Source organism: Cotesia typhae, unplaced genomic scaffold, assembly GCF_013202065.1.
Source record: "Cotesia typhae breed Kobodo isofemale line unplaced genomic scaffold, CoteBio_Ctyphae contig_44, whole genome shotgun sequence".
Lineage (NCBI taxonomy): Eukaryota > Metazoa > Arthropoda > Insecta > Hymenoptera > Braconidae > Cotesia > Cotesia typhae.
In genome coordinates, this window is record NW_027423753.1 from 1180022 (window position 1) to 1198929 (window position 18908).

Genomic DNA, 18908 nt, shown 5'->3' on the forward strand with positions numbered 1-18908 from the left:
CTGTAAAAGATAATAAACTTAATTACTAGCAATTTTTGACAGTTAATAATTTTTTGCAAGTTTAATTTTTTTTTTTACAATAATTTAATTATGAAAATAAAAAAAAAAAAAAATTGACAAATGTCTATTAAAAATATTTTACTTATACTTATATAATTAATAAAAATAATTACTTACAGATGGTTAAAAGTCAAAATAGTGAAATTACATTCCTGTTGATAAAAAAATAAAAAATTAAATCAGCTGATATTTTTTTTAAATCTTATAGCAATTTAATTATTATAAAAAAAATACTATTAAAAAGTTTCACATGTGAAAATTAATAAAAATTATAAGTGAAAGATTTTTTGCAATTGATTTGTTAAAAAAATTTTTAAAATCAACAGCTGACGGCTAACTTCAGTGTTATTAAATGAATTGTAATTATTATAAATAAATAAATAAATAAATAAAATTTTTATTTTTTTTGCAAAAGAGAAATTTTAGTTTTGCAATTAAAATAAAAAAAAAGTGTTTATAGTGTAAAAATCAAACAATAAGAATTAACAGTAGCCGCCATCTTGACGTGCGGTGACATGACAGTAATAAAAACATGTGAAAAATACTAAAATTAATAATTATTTAACTACAGATAGACTAAAAATAATTAATAAGAATGAAAATAAAATTAAAAATAGTTTAAAAATAAATAATTAATGTTAAAATATAAAATTAAATAATAAAAAATGATTGCGCAATCGCAATCTAGTCCTCAGTGCTGGGACATATGCACTACCACATATAGGACACAAATAGTAATTCTAGATTGTTCCTTTCTCAAAGTACTTTAGCAAGTTAATGCGCGACATCTATCGCGGATCTAATATCACGGGTGCAACACCTGTATGCATGGGGTTTCTGCGTTAACAAACAGTCTACCGTACATATAACAAAGGACTGAGTTGACTTAAAGAATAAATAATAAGCTAATTGATAAATCCTGTTGTATAAAAAAGTTTAGTGTTGTTTTTGAGATAAAGTGCAGAGAGTGCCCGGCGGGTCGTGTAGCAATCGGCCGCGCGGGATATTGGATATTATCCAGACAACAGGACAGGAGCAGCACACACAGCACAGGCCTTGGGTAGCTCGTGCCCGTGTGTGAGTAATTTTTTTAATGGATCCTACTATCGGCTGGTATCAACCGGAGCAGTTTGGGCCAGCTAAAGACTTGTGGCTGCAAATTTGGATCGCTGAGAAAGGCATTGATACGTTGACATTAAAAAACGAAAACAGCATAGTAGGCTGTGGTGGCGGCGGCGGCGGTGGTGGGACGAACACTCTTGTTAACAGTGTTGGTGGTGGTGTACCAACAGCAATGGCTACTTCTGGCAACAAAGGCGGCCAGGATTTTATTCCTCTCCAGGACAGTCACATAAACAATCACAGCAACCCGGCTGTTAACATTAACAACCGCGTCGCCCACCAGGAAGACCACCGGAATCACTTGACCACCAATCATCTCCACAGGAGCCTGCCAGTCACCTCAAACATGTACTACAACCCGTCTCGCAGGAAAAATGACAACCGAGCCAGCACTTATGGTCTCAATTACAACCAGGACTCCCTCATCGGCGAGTACGGAGGATGTCCTTGGAGGATTCCCAACAAGCAGTACAGTCCAGGAATTATTGGGTAATTATTTTTTTTTAAACCTGTCAAAAAATAATTTTTTTTTTTTTCCTCTAAAAGATTGAATTTTTTTAGACGTACTTAGAGTACTTAGGAATTGTATGTCTCGTTGGTTTTTTTTTTTTTGCCAACATCTTTCGCTAGCCTTGAATATATTTAGAGAGTGGACCGCAATCCGCACGAGGGCGCTTACCAAGAGGTTAGAAATTACACGTGAAATTTTCTAAATCTTCTGTTCAAGATGTTGGAATTTCAAGTGGAGTCATTTTTATTTTCCTACTTGGGTTGAACCCTAGAATTTTTATGACGCTTCAGATAACACGCCTGAAAAATTTTATTGCTCTAAAATTTTTATCAAGCGGACAATTTGCTCTTGAAGAGCAATTTATTTTAATTTTTTTTTTTTTTTTTTTTTTTCTCCCTAGCTATTTGTATTGTTATTGGAATTTTAATTAGTAAGAAAAAAAAATTTTTGTCATTTATATTACCTGAAAAAGATAAGCTACTTAAGTTACCAGCAAAAGTATTGAAAGAATTTGTTAAGCTGATTTTAGAAATTTTAATAATACTTGCTAAGTTTACAAATAGGCAAAATAAAAGTTTTATTTATTTAATTTATAGGTATTTTATGAGTCATTTATCTGTCATTGATAAATAAATTAAATATTGCTTAGAATGTAAAATTTGCGTGGAAAAATCGTGTGATATAATATGATGAAATAATTATTTATTTATTTTTTTTTTTCTTCTTCAGGCTCCATGAAGAAATAATTGACTTTTACAATTACATGTGTCCGACAATCGAAGAGCACAATTTGCGAATACGTGTTGTCAAGCGCATTGAGTCAATTATTTATGAACAATGGCCAGAGTCTAAAGTTGAGGTATTTGGAAGTTTTCGCACTGGCCTTTATCTGCCTACAAGGTTTGTTTTTTCTTAAATTACTGTTCAATATATTTTTGCCACAATATAAAAAATTTGACACTGTTAATTTATTAATTGTAATTTTGCAATTAAAGCAAAAATTTTGGCCCTAAAAATAATAATATAAAAAATAATTTAAAGTAGTTAAAAAATTTTTATTATAATTTTTAATAAAAATTTATTAAAAATTAAAATAATTTTTTTTTTTTTTTAGGACCAATATTTTTGCCGTAAAATAAAAAATCAAAACCATTTATTTAAAAATAGTTTAAAAAATAATCTTAAAATAAATTTTGATATTTTTAGTGATATCGATCTAGTTGTAATAGGAAGGTGGGCGAACCTCCCGTTGTTTACGTTAGAAAATAAGTTCCTGGAGTATGATATCGCTGAACCGAGCTCAATAAAGGTGTTGGACAAGGCTAGTGTACCAATAATCAAATTAACCGATAAAGAAACTGATATTAAAGTAGACATTAGTTTTAATATGAACAACGGCGTTAAATCTGCGGAGCTCATAAAAAATTTCAAAAGACATTTCCCAGTACTTGACAAACTCGTGCTTGTTTTAAAGCAATTTTTATTACAACGTGATTTAAATGAAGTTTTTACTGGAGGTATTTCATCTTACAGCTTGATTCTCATGACTATCAGTTTCCTCCAGGTATTAATTTTAATAATTTAATTAACCAATATTTTATTTAAAATTACATTTGTATTAATTAATATAATTATTATTTACTTATAGTTACACCCTAGACAAAATGTACATGAAAATTCTAATCTAGGAGTTTTACTTATTGAATTTTTAGAGTTATACGGTAGAAAATTTAATTATGTTAAGACTGGCATTAGAGTTAAAGACGGTGGTACTTATATTTCTAAGGAAGAGGTAATTTTATTTTTACTTTATAAATATTTAACTTTGATCAACTTTGATAAAATATTTTAAGAATTTCTTTAAATAATTTAAGTGTAATTAAATATAATTAATATTTTGTATTTATAGGTTCAACGAGACATGATTGATGGACACCGACCATCTTTGTTGTGTATTGAAGATCCATTGACACCCGGTAACGACATCGGACGCAGCAGCTACGGAGCTCTCTATGTTAAAGATGCATTTGACTGGGCTTATCACAGTCTGGTTCAAGCTGTCAACCCAACAAATTCCATTGATTCTATTAAATTTAGGTATTAAATATTATAAATTATATTTCTTTAATTCTCCAATTTTTTACCAAGAGTTGTTAATCATTATTATGTTTGTTTTTTATTTCAGTATACTCGGAAGAATAATCCGCGTTACTGATGAAGTAATAGAATACCGGAAGTGGATCAAAGACTCGTTTCCGAGTTCCGTCCTAGAATTAGACTCACTGTCAAGCTCGACTGGTTCAGACGCGTCAACTCTCTCAGCACCTGCCAGTGATACTGTTAGTAATTGATAAAAAATTTTATTTTAAAAATATATTTTTAATTTAGTGCTTTGGATAAAATTTTAAGCTTTGAGAAAAAAAATTTTTCAACCAAAAAAAAATTTTTTTTAAAGAATTTTTAATATTTGGCCCTAAAAATAATAAAAATTATGTGCAAAGATGAAAAAAAATTTTAATAATTTAATTTAAAGTAGTAAAAAAATTTTTGCACAATTTCTATTAAAAATTTTAATAAATTTTTTTCAAGTCAAACTAAAATTAAAATCTATCAAAAAAATTAGAGTAAAATAAATTGTAAATTTATTTTTAGGATTCAGAGCACAGTCGTGGTAATTCTCCAAACACAGGTGGACAGATAGAAGACCGCAATCGAGACCGCAATGCGTACAACAATCAACAGAATCAGTATACTCACAACCCGTGGAAAAAACCCTACAAAACTGGACATGGTAGACCTCGATATTAGCCTAAAAAAATATCAAAACTATATATTTAACTAGATATATATAACATACATATATATATATATATAGACCCTCCGTTAAACGTTGAATATCGTTTTAGTAAATCACCAACACAGCTCGAGGGGAAGTTATCCGCGCGGGATAAATAACTCGCTGCATAACAAAGCTAAAAACTCCCACCACAACGGCAGCGTTAATAACACCAACAACAATAACAGTAGTAACACCAACAATAACAATATTAGCAATAACAACGGCGGCAACCAGAGTCCTGGGACAAGAATTCAAGCTCAGAAGAGGAAGAAGACCTACAACAACCGCGCGCCTGGTGACTGTGTACGGTGATGAAATTTCATCTAAAAATTGTTCTGCTGTTCAAGTGATTAATTATTATATTAAGGTAAACTTTGTTTGCCAAGGCGACTTCTCACCTCAGGTAAACCCACGAGGCTTCTCGTCCAAATTAAATATTTATTAATAAATAATTTACAGATTTATTACACTGACGCGGAACTTACCGACATTTTATTGTTAAATGTTTTGTTAATATTTTATTAATACAAACATTTATTTAAAAAGTAAATTTAAATTTTGTAAAAATACGGTCTAGAGTTTTAAATGTGTACATTAAGTTCGTCGTAGTCTAATGTATAAAGTTTCTGCATTTTATTTCGTATAAAAACTAAAAAAAAAAATGACAAAAAAATTATTTAAAAATAACGAAAATAAAAATATATATAAATATATAAAAAAAATACAATAAAAATAATATTAATATTAATTATATTAATTATAATATTAAGGACTATAAATTATAAGTAAAAGTAATAATAATAATAATAATAATAATAATAATAATAATAGTTTTGATATTTTTTTTTTCGATTTAAATTTTAATTATTAATATTTAATTGTAATAATTATTATTATCTATGATAATTATAAATAATTGGTTCTTAAGACGTTTTAATAAATGAACCAAAGAATTGTTTTTCAACTAACATGATAAATATCCCATGGATTTAATAATATGATAAACTGTCTCAGTTATATCACTGTGATTTAATTATTGAACCATTTTTATCGTGGTCCGTTGGTATTATATAGAACTTTTTTATTTTTTTTTTAATTTTTAATTTTTAATTTTTTTTTTTTTTTTTTTTTTTTTTAACGAACAAACTAACTATTTAATTGATAAAGTTTAGAATTTGATAAAAAAAAGGGTTGCAGTCAATTAGTTAGACTGACAATATTCCAGATTAATAAATTACTAGAACTTAAAAAATTAATTTTACAAATTTTAAAATTCCGAAAAATATAATGTTGAATTTAATAAAAATTCTGTTTTTTTTTCTAAGTCCAAAAAAATTTTTAGCTCGAAGAAAAATTTTTTTTTGCATTTATGCTAATTTATTTTACAAATTTTGCACGTTATCGATCTGACTAATTGACTGCAACCCAAAAAAAGTAATAAAGTGTTAGGTAATAAATAAATAAATAAAATCGATTATTGCGATGTGGTGCGTTTTATAGTAATATTATTTTTATTAAAGATAGTATTTATTGATATGTACTGTTGTCGCAACTGTCTAAATAAGCAATTGATTGTGTTCATTATTTAAAACTATTAAAAAAAAAAAATTGTCCGTACAGGAATCATAAATTAAAAAACCATTGCCACAAAAAAAAATTAAATTGTATGTTTATTATTAATTATTATATTGATATTTTTTATTATTCTTACTCGGAAGTATACTTTATATTAAGATTAAAAAAAAAAAATAATGTCTGTTTTTTTTTTCCCAATTTTTTTATTGCAATATTGTACCGTAGTTTTTCCGACAAAAGAATGTTAGTTTTTTACGCGAACCCTTATATATATATATTCTTATAATGCTGATTTTATTTAATCCAACGTTTAATTGGAACCACGTGAAAAAATAAAAAATAAATTTTTAAATAATTATTAAGGATATACATGTTTGTAAATATTGTAAATTTATTTAAATATGAAAATCGCAAAATGTAATTGTTTAGTATACATGTAAAATAATATTGTCTAGTTATTTTTTTTCTATTTTAAATTCCATTAAATTAACTGCGTAAATTTTTTTATAGATTTGTGAGATAATTATTAAATTAAAAAATTAAAAAATAAGTAATTATAAATTTTTCCTTTTATCTTCAAATAAAAAAAACCGAGTATATTTAAATATGTAGGATATATTTTTTCTCATAATTAAATGCTTGATCGATTAAAATGTCAAATATATGTATACTAAGCTGTTTCTTATTAATTACATTTATTAATGAACTACATTTACAATTTATAAGTACAGAAATCAATAACAGATGTAATGTATGATGATGATATGGGTTGTATGAATTTAAGCAACTGATATTCTGCATGAATGAAGCCTAAATAGATTATATGCTATTGTAATTTTATTATTTAATATGTATAAACTTACAAGACTGTATAAAACGGAAAAAAAAAAAAAAAAAAAAATGAAAAAAAAAGGTAAAAAAAGAAAAATTGAAAATAACAAAAAAATAATTATTATTAAATAAATAAGCGGTCTTTGTAAGATATCACTTTATTTATATACAATACTGTATCATAATCTCAAGTACAAACATATAGTTCATTACGTTTCTTAATAAAATCAAAGGGCTTCTGCCCAAACAAATATTGTTTTTTAATACTCACCTTTTGATAATTTTTTTTTTTTATTTTAATAATTAAGAAATGACCTTGCATCTTGTGAACTATTGACCTTTCTAAGATCTAAGCTCATCCCGACATAACACTCATCAAGAGCTTTCATTTGAGTACCCACATCAATTTTTCATATATTTTATATATTTATATATATTATATATATGTATATATGAAAAATATATTAAAATTGCATGTGGGTACTCAAATGAAAGCTCTTGATGAGCGTAACATCGGGATAAGCTTATATCTTTAAAAACGTCAATGGTTAAGAAAGCACAGTGCAGAAATCTAAGAATTTTTTTTTTTTTAATTGTAAATCAATTATCTTTCTTCTAAAATTTGCACTTGAAAAATTTACAGTAATTTAATAAATAAAATAATTGATTAATTAATATAAATTTTTTTAAATTTATCAAATAAATTCTAGCAAGAATAATTTAATTTTTATGAGTTTTAAATAATTATAAATGCAATTTTTCATTTTATTTAAAAAAAAAAAAAAAAAAAAAAAATTATTGATTAATGAATGATAATAATTATGAAATAATGAACAAACAGGTTTTATAATAAGAGTATAATTTATTTGATGCTTATTTTTTATAATAATCAGGGCATTTTATTAGCTGTTTATTCCATTGAATGCCTCATCAATGATCATGTAACAATACTTACAATGAAATTTTTATTCATGTTTTTTATTTTAAATTTAAATAATTACCACTCCTACCACGGCGTAAACTAAGGTTGCTTTGATGGTATTCTAGAAGACCAACTTAATTGTTCTTCTTGGCGAGCTCCTCTGGAGTACGTTTGTTAATTCCCCAGATTGGATTGATATCAAGTAATCTGATACGTTTCAATTGAGCGGCTTGATTTTCTGGACTGAATGATTCCGGTAGCGGAGAGTAAACTGTAAAATAAATTTTTTTTTTTTAAATTCATCCAGAAAATTAATGGAATAAAATATAAAATTTATTTACGTACCGTTGAATCTAATGTACATGAACATCCACATAGCTATGCTTATACCAATGCAGACACAACCGACGATTGCCTTCCAGTGGCCGTCTGGAGCTTCAAGCTCTGCGAAAGTTTGACAGAAACTTGCACGGTACAGTTCTTTCTTTTCGATCAATGACAATTTTTTCCAGTCACCTTTTTCTTTCTCTCTCAGTGCCTGTTACAAAATAAATTATTATTAATTATTAATTAATCTTTAGAAGCTTTAAAAAAATTATAAATACAATTTTTAAAAAATATTTTATGTAAAAAAAATTTTGTGTCCAGAATAATTAAAAAATTACCTTGCATCTTGTGAATTATTGAAATTTTTTAAAATATAAGCTCTAAAAAATTGTAAATAAATTTTTTTTTTTATATAATTTTTTATCCCTCATTAAAAAAAAATTTTTTTTCAAAAATCAGCTGATCTAATTTTTATAAAAAAAAAAAAAAATTCTATTAATTTTTAGTGAAAAACATTACTCCAATAAAAAAATCAAAAGCTAAATAATTAAATTTATAGTATTTATTATCCAGCAGTTTATTTTTTTACCTCAAGGTCAGGAGTCATCTCCTTGAATCTGATTGAAGGGAATGGGTAGTCCCAGAGATCCATGTAATGAGGCTCGCCGTTTATACCGAACCCGACAATTTCGCGTTTGCCAATTTTCTTAAAGTACGGTGGCACAAAAGGAACCTCCTCATGAACACTGGACATCATCCTCGACGGCACGACTCGGCTGTTGAGTCTCAAGCACGTCACCAAGAGCTTCCCAGCCATTGTCTGAAAAATCGATAGTTTATTAAATGTAATTTAATTGATTTATTTATTTACACAATTTTTTTAATGTCGCAATTTGTGTCAATTTATCAATTATTACGCGAAGTTACATCCTAACCATTGCATTTATTTTTAATAATTGTTATCGTGAAATTTTCTCATGCTGATTACCTAATCGATATCACAGCTACTCTAAGTCGTGATATTTGTCAATCAAAACTAGCTTCACTTGTTAAAAAAATTTGCTGAATTATCTGTCACTAAAAGTTGGGAGTTTTTTCTTTAATAATTAGAAGTATTTTATTAAAAAAACAATAATTACCGTCTGTGATTTTTTTCCTTAAAACACAGTAGAATATGGCTACGATGAAATCTTCAGGCAGCCATTAAATAAAGGCCAGACTCGGAGACGGCAAATTTTGTAGAGGGAAGCACTTGCTTATTTTACTATCGTACTGAAGTTAGCTGACAGCTGTCAATTTTTTTAATTTTTCAACAGTCATAAATTAATTACAATAAAAAAAAGCTGTTAAAAATTTCTATTAATTCTTTTTTTTTTTTTTTTAATTTTAACGTGTCTAATTATTTAATCTAATTGTTTTGATAATAATTCTGTTGTTACAAAATTAACAAAAAATTTTTGAGGTTTGTAAACTTTAGTGTCGTTATTTTATTAATTTTTTTTTTAGTAAAAAAATTATGAAAATTAATGTCATTAAATTTATTAAATTTAAATGACATTAAAGTCAGCTGTCACTTGAAAATTTTTTTATTTTTTTATTTTTTTTTTACAAAAAAATTATTTTTAATTTATTAAAATTTCTACAAGTCTATTTTTTAATAATTTTTCTTTGCTACAATGTATTTGTTAAAAAAAATTAAAACAATTGTTAAGTGACAGCTAAATTTAATGTCATCAGCTGACTTCAATATTATTAATTTTTTTTTATAATTGCTAAAAACAATTTTTTATTAAAACAGTTTTTTTGGAATCAAGAAGAAAAATTCAAAAAATTAAGTAAAATAATTTTAACAACAATTAATAAATTATCTCAGGTAAAATTATTATTATTATTTATTATTAAACTTATAATTAAAATAATAATAAACTTTTTAAAATTAGTTGTCAAACAATAAACTAGATGGCGTTAAAAACAAGTTTCAATTCTTACAATTTTTTTAGATCGATGCCGAAATTTCTTTTCCACGCTTCTGCTCGCGAACACCGTACGTACACTGATAATTAAACAATTATTTAATAAATAATATGTGTATTTAACAAAAAATATCTTGTTTTGACAAAACGATATTCATTGTTTTTTTAATTAAATCAATCTGTTGAAATTGATCGCTCGAAATTCTTGGGATTACTGTGGATTTTGTATCATTGTATTCCGTTCACCTGTGCTTGGCTCCATTATTAATTTTCAGACCTTAAATAATTTTTTTAATTCTAATTAAAAACAAAAAAAAAAAAAAAAGAATACTTACCAGTTTGTATAATTATTATAAAAAATTATTGTTTTATTGAGTTGTAATTAGTTCTGATAAATTTGTGATCAGCGTGAGAGTAAATGTCAACAGTGATCTAACCTAACTTTTAATTTTTCACTTGAAATAATTTTTATTTTTTTTTAGTGATTGATTATGATAATTAATAAAATTTTATTTAATTACAGAAAATGTTCACTGCAAGCGCTAAAATTATCAAAGCCGGCGGGGCTGAGCCCGACCAGTTTGAGTCTGGAATTTCTCAAGCTCTTCTTGAATTGGAGATGAACTCCGACCTCAAGTCTCAACTTAGAGAACTGCACATCACCAAAGCACGTGAAATTGATGTCAACAACAAAAAAGTACTTGCTGCAATTATTTATTATTAATTAACAATTTTATGTTGAAAATTATGGCAGATATTTAATAATTTTGATAATTTTTTTTAACAAATAAATTATGGCAAAAAAAATTGACATTTAGAAATTTTAAAAAATCAAAAATGCAATTTTTTAAAAATAATTTTTTTGTTTAATAAAATTTTAAAATTCAGTTTTTAATTTTTTTTTTCATTGAAAATTAAGTTTGCTGACATTTCAATTTTTTTTTATTATTAATAATTAATTTTATTTTTTACAGTCAATCATTGTGTACGTTCCAATGAACAAACTTAAACAGTTCCAAAAGGTCCAGACACGTTTGGTACGTGAATTGGAGAAGAAATTCTCTGGTAAACATGTTATGTTTGTTGGTGACAGAAAAATTCTGCCCAAGCCAACCCGTAAGACTCGTACCAAAAACAAGCAGAAGAGGCCAAGAAGGTACTTTGTTATTTTTTACAATTATAATTATTATTTAGCTATCAATATCAATATTAATAATAACGATAAATAATTTTTCCAGCCGTACATTGACCGCTGTGTACGACGCTCTGCTCGAAGATTTGGTGTACCCAGTAGAAATCGTCGGCAAACGTATCCGAGTGAAGTTGGATGGTTCTCAGTTGATCAAGGTTCATCTTGATAAGAACGAGCAAACCAACATCGAGCACAAAGTAATTTAATTTTTATTTATCAGAATTTTTTTTAATTATTAATCATGTTGTTTATTTTTTATAGGTTGACACTTTTGCTGGAGTTTACAAGAAGTTGACAGGTCGTGATGTCACGTTTGAATTCCCTGAATCTTACGTGTAATTTTTAAACACAATAAAAAAAAAAATGATTAAGATATAATTATAAAATTTGTTTTATTTATTTAAAAAAATTATTGAAGATTTTGAATAAATTTTTAGTTTTAATTTTTTAATTTAAGATAATTAAAAAAAAAAAAAAAATTAATAATTTAAAAATAATTAATGTAATTGAAGCTTTATTTTAAATCTTAGTTACAAAAAAATTCAATTGAAAATTTAATCTTTTCTCAAGCTGCAGTAATCATCTTCGATTCCATCTTTAGTAATTATTTTAATAGTGATACCATCACCGGTTAAAATATCTCGCTCGGCTGCTGAGATAAAGACATCCTTGATGATGCTCAGAGCGCGTTCTTTACTCAATGGTTCCTTTGGGACGCCTTCCTGGTTTTTATGTCCAACCTGGTTATCAAGAAGAGGCTGCAACAAGGCACCAGAAGAGCCACCAGCTCGGTACATATTCCTCTCGCAGTGACCAATCGGGTCGTAGCTGAAGATGCAGCCCTCTCCATTTTCGTCCAAGCCTGCGAGGATGTTGCTGATGTAGTACGGGAAGAATCTCTTGTAGTACAACATCGTGGACATCATCTGGGCTGCAGCTGGGGTTGACATTTCTTTAAGATGTTCATGTTTGTACATCTAAAAAATTTATTACAATTATCACCAAATTTAGAAACATTTAAAAGGTATTAAAATTAATAAAAAAAAATAAATTATGACATTAAAAATTAAAATTAAATTTTTTTTTATTAAAAAAATTAAAAGACAAATTTGACACTTAAAAAATTTTTCTGATTAAATTTTGTCTAATTTAATTAATCAAAAAAATTTTTAATGTCCGTTAATGTTAGGATAATTATTAAAAATATTATTTACTTCAATATTTGCTAATTTTATTTAATTAAAAAATAAATTCTTAATCGAAAAATATTTTTAAAAGATTGTAAAATTTTTTTGTCAATTTATTTAACAAAAAAATGCATGACATTAAATTTAACTATCACTTAACAATTTTTTAATTTTTTTTAACAAATAAATTTGCTCCAAAAAATTATTTTTAAAAAATTGCATTTATAATTTTTTAAAATTTCTAAATATCAATTTTTTTTTTGCCATAATTTATTTGTTAAAAAATTCTTAAAATAATCAACTATCTGCTAAATTAATTCTCATAAAAAATGTCTTTTAAATAATTTACCTGCATGCGAGCAGCGAGGATTCGCGTAAATGTCAAAATGTCGCACCAGCACCCAGAACATCCCAAGACAGTCCTGTCTGAAAGAGTGAACAGCTTTTCTTGGTTCCTGGTGTAAATACTGTACCCAGAGCTGAGACGTGTCTCGCTGGCAATAATAGCATACCCTGGTCCGGCAATAGCAACTACACTCCTATAAACCGTAATAAATTAAATTATCAATTTACAAAATTAATGAATATAAAAATAATAAAGTCATGTTAGGTTAAAGCAAATACATACCCTCCGTTGTCGGCGTACGGACTAAATTGGACATTTTTCGCTCCAGCAGCATAGTCTGGCAAGTTTCTTCCCACAGATTCGTTGATCATCGCCATTGCTTTTTTTTTTTTATTAAAAATTTATATCAACAATTCATTTACTTGATAAATTCTCAGACAGAATGACAACACACTTTTGCTAGCTTCTGTTAAATTTTTTTATATATATATCACTATTTTATTCCTTAGTTAGTCAATCAGCCGGTACAGATTCAAAATATTAATTCAAAAGTAACCGACAGGTGGCGCCACGCATTATGAATTTTGGCGGCAAACAGAATTTAAATAAATTAATTATTTATAACTAAAAAATTTTTTTTTTAAATTGCACTTACAGTTTTTCAAGTTTTTTATAAATGAAAATTTTTTTTTTTTTTTTTTTTATTTTTTTAATAAAAAACAATTCTAAAAGTTTTTAAATGTCGGCTAATTTAATTTTAATTAAATTTTTCAGACTGCGCAGTACAATTTATTTTATACAATCTGTCAGATGTCCTTGGAGTGAAATTCTACTTTGCACTGGAATTTATTAACACAGAAGAGTGTCTGCACCGCAAACTATCCCTGGAATAAGTGACAGCAATTGTTGACGACGCCCAGTTAGTTGGTTGTGAGTAGTTCTCTGGCTTTTTATTTTTCCATGTACGTTTTCGCGAGTATACCCACCGTATATATGTAATATTGGTGTGTGACTAGTGGACAACTAGCGTGACACGGTATCATCATCATTAATACTGAAAAAATACTAAATACATTAAAACAAAAAGCACCTGGATTTTGTTCGCCCAGATATTTATAATCCAAATAATCTCTAAAAACAGGTAATGTATGTAATTTATACCACATTCCTTAATCATTACTTACAGTGCTTACTGCTCACAAGTATCCGTTTCATTAAGAGCAGACGTGTGTACATTGCTACGGTATTGGGATTGGTATTAGTTTGATATTGGTATTAGGTAAAATGGCTCCTCTAAAAACAATTTTTCCGGTATAAGGCGCATATGTGTGAATAATTATCCGTCAATATCCAGGTATTGTTCTGCAGGTATATTTTAAATCTCAGATTCATCGATTGTCTTCTCTGACGTCTTAATGTCTGCTCAATTTTTTTTTTTTTTTTAATTTTTTTACGCTTCATTTTTTAATTATTAATTTTTTATTTTTCATTCCAGGAATTTTTTCTTAAACTATTCAATAATAATATTAAGTGAAAATTAATTTAGCAGATATTTAATAATTTTTTTTTTAAATAAATTTTGGCAAAAAAAAATAAGAAAAAAAAATTGACATGTAGAAACTTAAAATGCAATTTTTTAAAAATTATTTTTTAGAGTTTATTTAATTGTTAAAAAAAATTAAAAATTACAGCTAACTTTAATGTCATTATTATTGAAGAAAATTTTAATTATTTAAAAAATTTGACAGACAAAATTTTTTTTTAGATATTTATAACAATTAAATTATTAAAAAAAATTTCACATGTAAAAATTAATAAAAATTACAAATAAAAATTTTTAGAAGAATTTTTTTATTGTAATTAATTTATTAAAAAAATTTTTAAAATTAACAGCTGACTGATAATTTCAGTATTATTAAAAAATAAATAATTAAATTCTACATTTTTTTTACAACTAAAAAGTATGAAAATTTTTTATTTTTTTTTATAATTAATTTTAAATTAAAAAAACAAAATGTCAGTCTTTTGTTTGTTCTTAGCGCAATAATTAGAGTAAAAAATAAATGAATATTTATTTAATTCCATATTATTGTTTGTGAATTAATTTGTTATGACAATGATAATGATTAATTAATAATTAATAGCTGTTTATTAAATGTGTTAACAGTTGGTGAATATGCAGACGATAAAGTGTGTGGTGGTTGGAGATGGTGCTGTGGGTAAAACTTGCCTGCTGATATCCTACACGACGAACAAATTTCCGTCAGAGTACGTTCCTACGGTTTTCGACAATTATGCGGTCACTGTAATGATTGGTGGAGAGCCATACACATTAGGATTATTTGACACAGCTGGTAATTTTTTTTTTTTTTTTTATTGTTATTATTATCAACAATAATTATTATTATAGAGTAGAGGGAAGTGAAGATGATAATTACTATAATTTTATTTCTTGTCTGATAGGTCAGGAAGATTATGATAGACTGCGACCATTGAGTTATCCACAAACGGATGTGTTTTTAGTTTGCTTCTCAGTTGTATCGCCTTCTTCGTTTGAAAATGTCAAAGAAAAGGTAATTTATTAATTATTATTTTTATCAAAAATATTTTAATTTTTTTCAAGACTATTTTTTGTGATAATTAATTTTTTAAGTTGATTAAAAAATTTTTAATCTTAAATAAACATTAATAAATTAATTAAGTAATTTAGTTGAATTAAAAAATATTTTTTTAAGGTGTAAAATAATATTTTAAACTAATAATTAATTTTTTTTTTTTTTTAATTCATTTTTTAATGTATTTTCAAAAAAAAAAAAAAAAAAAATATTTAAATTTTCTAAAAAAAAATTTTATTCAAAAAAATAAAAATTTAAATTTAAAAGCTCACTTGTAAATTATTAATAAAAATTTTTTATGTATTATAAATAATATTTATTTACAGTGGGTACCAGAAATTACTCATCACTGTCAAAAGACACCATTTTTATTGGTAGGAACTCAAATAGATTTGCGAGATGATGCTGCGACTATTGAAAAGCTCGCAAAAAATAAACAAAAGCCAATTACCGGGGAGCAGGGTGAAAAATTGGCAAAAGAATTGAAAGCTGTTAAATACGTGGAATGTAGTGCATTGACTCAGGTAAAAAAAATAATTATTAAAGTTTATTAAGTATTTAGTATATATTAAATATTAAATAAAATAAAATTATTTTAGAAAGGGCTGAAGAATGTGTTTGACGAAGCAATTTTGGCAGCGCTTGAACCGCCTGAGGTTGTGAGAAGAAAAAAGTGCGTTATTTTGTAGGGAGCTTTCGACACCTCATTTTTCTTCAAATTGGCTTGCTGCGCCCGTTTATTGTAAGTCTTGCAATGTTACAACCAACATCATCAAATTTGCTACAAAAACTCTAGATATTTTTGATTTAATTACGTAAAATTGAAAAAAAAAAAATTATAAACAATTTGAATTTATTTAAATAAAATTATTTTTTTAAATTTACTTATCTATGATTGAATCATGCGAGCATTTGTGAGTTGCGTCATATCTACCTCAAGTTGCGTAGTTTCGATCATTTTTATTTTTTATCATTAAATTCAATTATAAATTTAATTATTCAGACAATGAGTGATTTACTTTGGATCAATATCATAGAGACAATACTATTGCAGGAAATAGTGCGATTGTTGAATCGTTAATTTAACCAGAATTTTTTTCTTCAGGGCGAATCTATTATATTAAAACAAAAAAAAAAATTATCATCATTTGTAAGTTGCTTAGAACGTATAAGCCGGCAAGAATCTTTGGAATCATCATGTCAACACATTTAATAATTATTAATTAATAATAATGGAATTAAAAGTAAATAATAATAACTAAGACCTACTGTGAATGGTTTTAAACCTGGGATGGTAATCATCCTTGGTACATACATTCTTCAAATATTTAATAAATTAATAAGGCATTTTTAATGATAAGTTACTAATGTGAATTTTTTAATAAATCGATAATCGAAAAATTCTTTCTAGTTATTATCCATTGACCTTTTATGGTTAAATTTAGTATTAAAAAAAAAAAATTAATTGCCAATTTTACATTTAAGTCTAATTAATTTCTTCAAAAAAATTTTTATGAAGAAAAAAAAATTTTATTGAATTTTTGCAATTAGAGAAATGAAAAATTGATGTTGGGTATTCAAATGAAAGGTCTCGATGAGTATAACATCAGGATGAGCTCATATCTCTAAAAATGTCAATAGTTAGTTAGGTACAATACGAGATACAAGGTAATTTCTTAATTATTGATATTTTTAAAATTATAAAAATTTAAAAAATTCCAAATTTTTTTTATAAATTTCTTCACAAAAAAAAAAAATTAATTTCTTTTCTTAATTAAAAACTTAAAAGAAGAAATATTAAAATAAATATATCCGTGAGTAAAGCGTTTATTTACACACTGATAACTAGTCAATTTAACAATTTGATTATATGTATATATATACAATTTTTTTATATAATTTGGCCATTGCAACGAGAAATTTAAAATTTTATTTTATAAATGTTTCCTGTACCATTTATTATTATTTTTTTTTTTACTGATAAGCACAATACAAATTATTAAATTATACATGGTAAATAATCCTATGCGCAGTACATTATATATTTTTTAAAATAAAATTAAAGCTCGCTAATGATAATTCAATATTTATAAACGTTTTCCCACGTTGGCAATCGATTTTAACCTTTTATAAATATAAAATAATGAATATTAATTAAATAAAAATTCTCCTCAACCAAGAAAATGAATAATTAACAGAGCTTTTAATCCCATATTTATTATTCATCACTGTATATTTACTTATTGATTAAACCAGATCAATAATAATAATAATATTTGTTTGCTAATATCTTACGCTAATTATTGAGGAGTAAAAAATTTGGGTAATTCATCTTGGCTTGGCAGTTTCCATACATTAGAAATCTCCAGAATACTGAACAAAAAATATACACTTTTTAATAATAATATTTATCTTATGTAATAATTATCAAATACTGAAGTATTATTATTATTATTTAAATTTTCTACTCATTAAAATGTTTTTTAAATTAATTCTTTCTTCCATTAAAAACTTTAATACTGTAAATGTGTACGTGTAATTATCGGATGTTCATACTCGGAAGAAAAACTTAATAAAACTGACGTTAAGATTAAAGCCGACATTAATCGCTCTTTAAACTTAATTATTTTATACTATTATTATAACTCTTTAGTTCATTAGACCGTTAAATTGACAACGACCGATACCCACCCAGTACAAATACATATACATTGTTTCATTAATACTATCGTACATAATTTTGTAAGTATAACCTAGAAATTATTTGTGTTCTTCAAATGACAGATCGTTGACGTTCCAAAATTATAAATTTGATAATTTCCAAATCAGCTGACATTTAAAAAAATTTTTTTTTTATAAAAACAATTATTTTTAAAAAGTTTGCACTTTTTTTTTTACTTCTAGAATTTTTATTATTAACAATTAAAAAAATTAACGGATGTCAGCTAACTTCAGGATAACAATATAATAATATTAAAATCAACTGACATTTGACAAATTTTTTGAAAAAATCAATTATTTTCAATCAGCTGACATTTGAAATATTTTTTTTTTTTTTTATAAAAAAAATTATTTTTAAAAAGTTTGCACTTTTTTTATTTCTAAATTTTTTTTTACAGAAATTTAGTTGTTACAAAAATTCAAAAACTTGACAGATGTCAGCTAACTTCAGTATTAAATTTTGAAGACTCTGAAGTTAACCGACATGAAACAATGATTAGTAAAAATTTTTGAATTCTAATTGGTTGCTAAAAAAATTCAAAGTTCTCAGCTAACTTCAGTATGACGCACTGAAGTAAACGATCAATAGCCATTTTTATATTCGTGATTAATTGCAAAAAATTAAAAAATTGTTAAAGAATTATCAGTGAAATTGTTAAAGTATTTTTTTATTGTGATTAGTGTTGT

At 25.8% G+C, this 18908-nt stretch overlaps 5 protein-coding genes across 9 annotated transcripts; 3 read left to right on the forward strand and 2 right to left on the reverse strand.

Annotated features, from left to right (window-relative positions):
* The first annotated feature begins 819 nt into the window (after window positions 1–819).
* LOC141529181 (terminal nucleotidyltransferase 4B) lies at window positions 820–7189 on the forward strand. The gene is made up of 8 exons (XM_074245649.1): window positions 820–1671; window positions 2423–2593; window positions 2900–3257; window positions 3342–3485; window positions 3603–3790; window positions 3879–4032; window positions 4346–4484; window positions 4600–7189. The coding sequence occupies exons 1-8, from the start codon at window positions 1154–1156 to the stop codon at window positions 4842–4844; spliced, it is 1917 nt and encodes a 638-aa protein (XP_074101750.1). The 5' UTR covers window positions 820–1153; the 3' UTR covers window positions 4845–7189.
* Window positions 7190–7780: 591 nt separating this feature from the next.
* Window positions 7781–9469, reverse strand: LOC141529190 (cytochrome c oxidase subunit 4 isoform 1, mitochondrial). The gene is made up of 4 exons (XM_074245661.1): window positions 9327–9469; window positions 8777–9007; window positions 8206–8398; window positions 7781–8131 (listed from the first exon to the last, which is right to left on the reverse strand). The coding sequence occupies exons 2-4, from the start codon at window positions 9002–9004 to the stop codon at window positions 7995–7997; spliced, it is 558 nt and encodes a 185-aa protein (XP_074101762.1). The 5' UTR covers window positions 9005–9007; window positions 9327–9469; the 3' UTR covers window positions 7781–7994.
* Window positions 9470–10187: 718 nt separating this feature from the next.
* Rps7 (ribosomal protein S7) lies at window positions 10188–11738 on the forward strand. The gene is made up of 5 exons (XM_074245659.1): window positions 10188–10231; window positions 10684–10857; window positions 11135–11316; window positions 11399–11549; window positions 11614–11738. Exons 2-5 carry the CDS (start codon window positions 10687–10689, stop codon window positions 11689–11691), a joined length of 582 nt encoding a protein of 193 aa, XP_074101760.1. The 5' UTR covers window positions 10188–10231; window positions 10684–10686; the 3' UTR covers window positions 11692–11738.
* Window positions 11739–11849: 111 nt separating this feature from the next.
* Prosbeta6 (proteasome beta6 subunit) lies at window positions 11850–13361 on the reverse strand. Its single transcript, XM_074245658.1, has 3 exons — window positions 13168–13361; window positions 12889–13078; window positions 11850–12329 (listed from the first exon to the last, which is right to left on the reverse strand). Exons 1-3 carry the CDS (start codon window positions 13260–13262, stop codon window positions 11907–11909), a joined length of 708 nt encoding a protein of 235 aa, XP_074101759.1. The 5' UTR covers window positions 13263–13361; the 3' UTR covers window positions 11850–11906.
* A 445-nt stretch (window positions 13362–13806) lies between these two features.
* Window positions 13807–16901, forward strand: LOC141529188 (cdc42 homolog). 5 transcript variants are annotated; one of them, XR_012479541.1, is made up of 6 exons: window positions 13807–14031; window positions 15053–15239; window positions 15349–15458; window positions 15827–16024; window positions 16100–16242; window positions 16606–16901. XR_012479541.1 is itself a non-coding variant. In XM_074245660.1 (5 exons), exons 2-5 carry the CDS (start codon window positions 15062–15064, stop codon window positions 16187–16189), a joined length of 576 nt encoding a protein of 191 aa, XP_074101761.1. In that variant the 5' UTR covers window positions 13808–14026; window positions 15053–15061; the 3' UTR covers window positions 16190–16384. The 5 variants fall into 5 exon arrangements, 1 of the variants encoding a protein (XP_074101761.1); XR_012479538.1 differs by having other exon boundaries at window positions 13809–14026; XR_012479540.1 differs by lacking the exon at window positions 13807–14031 and adding an exon at window positions 14099–14239.
* Window positions 16902–18908: the final 2007 nt, after the last annotated feature.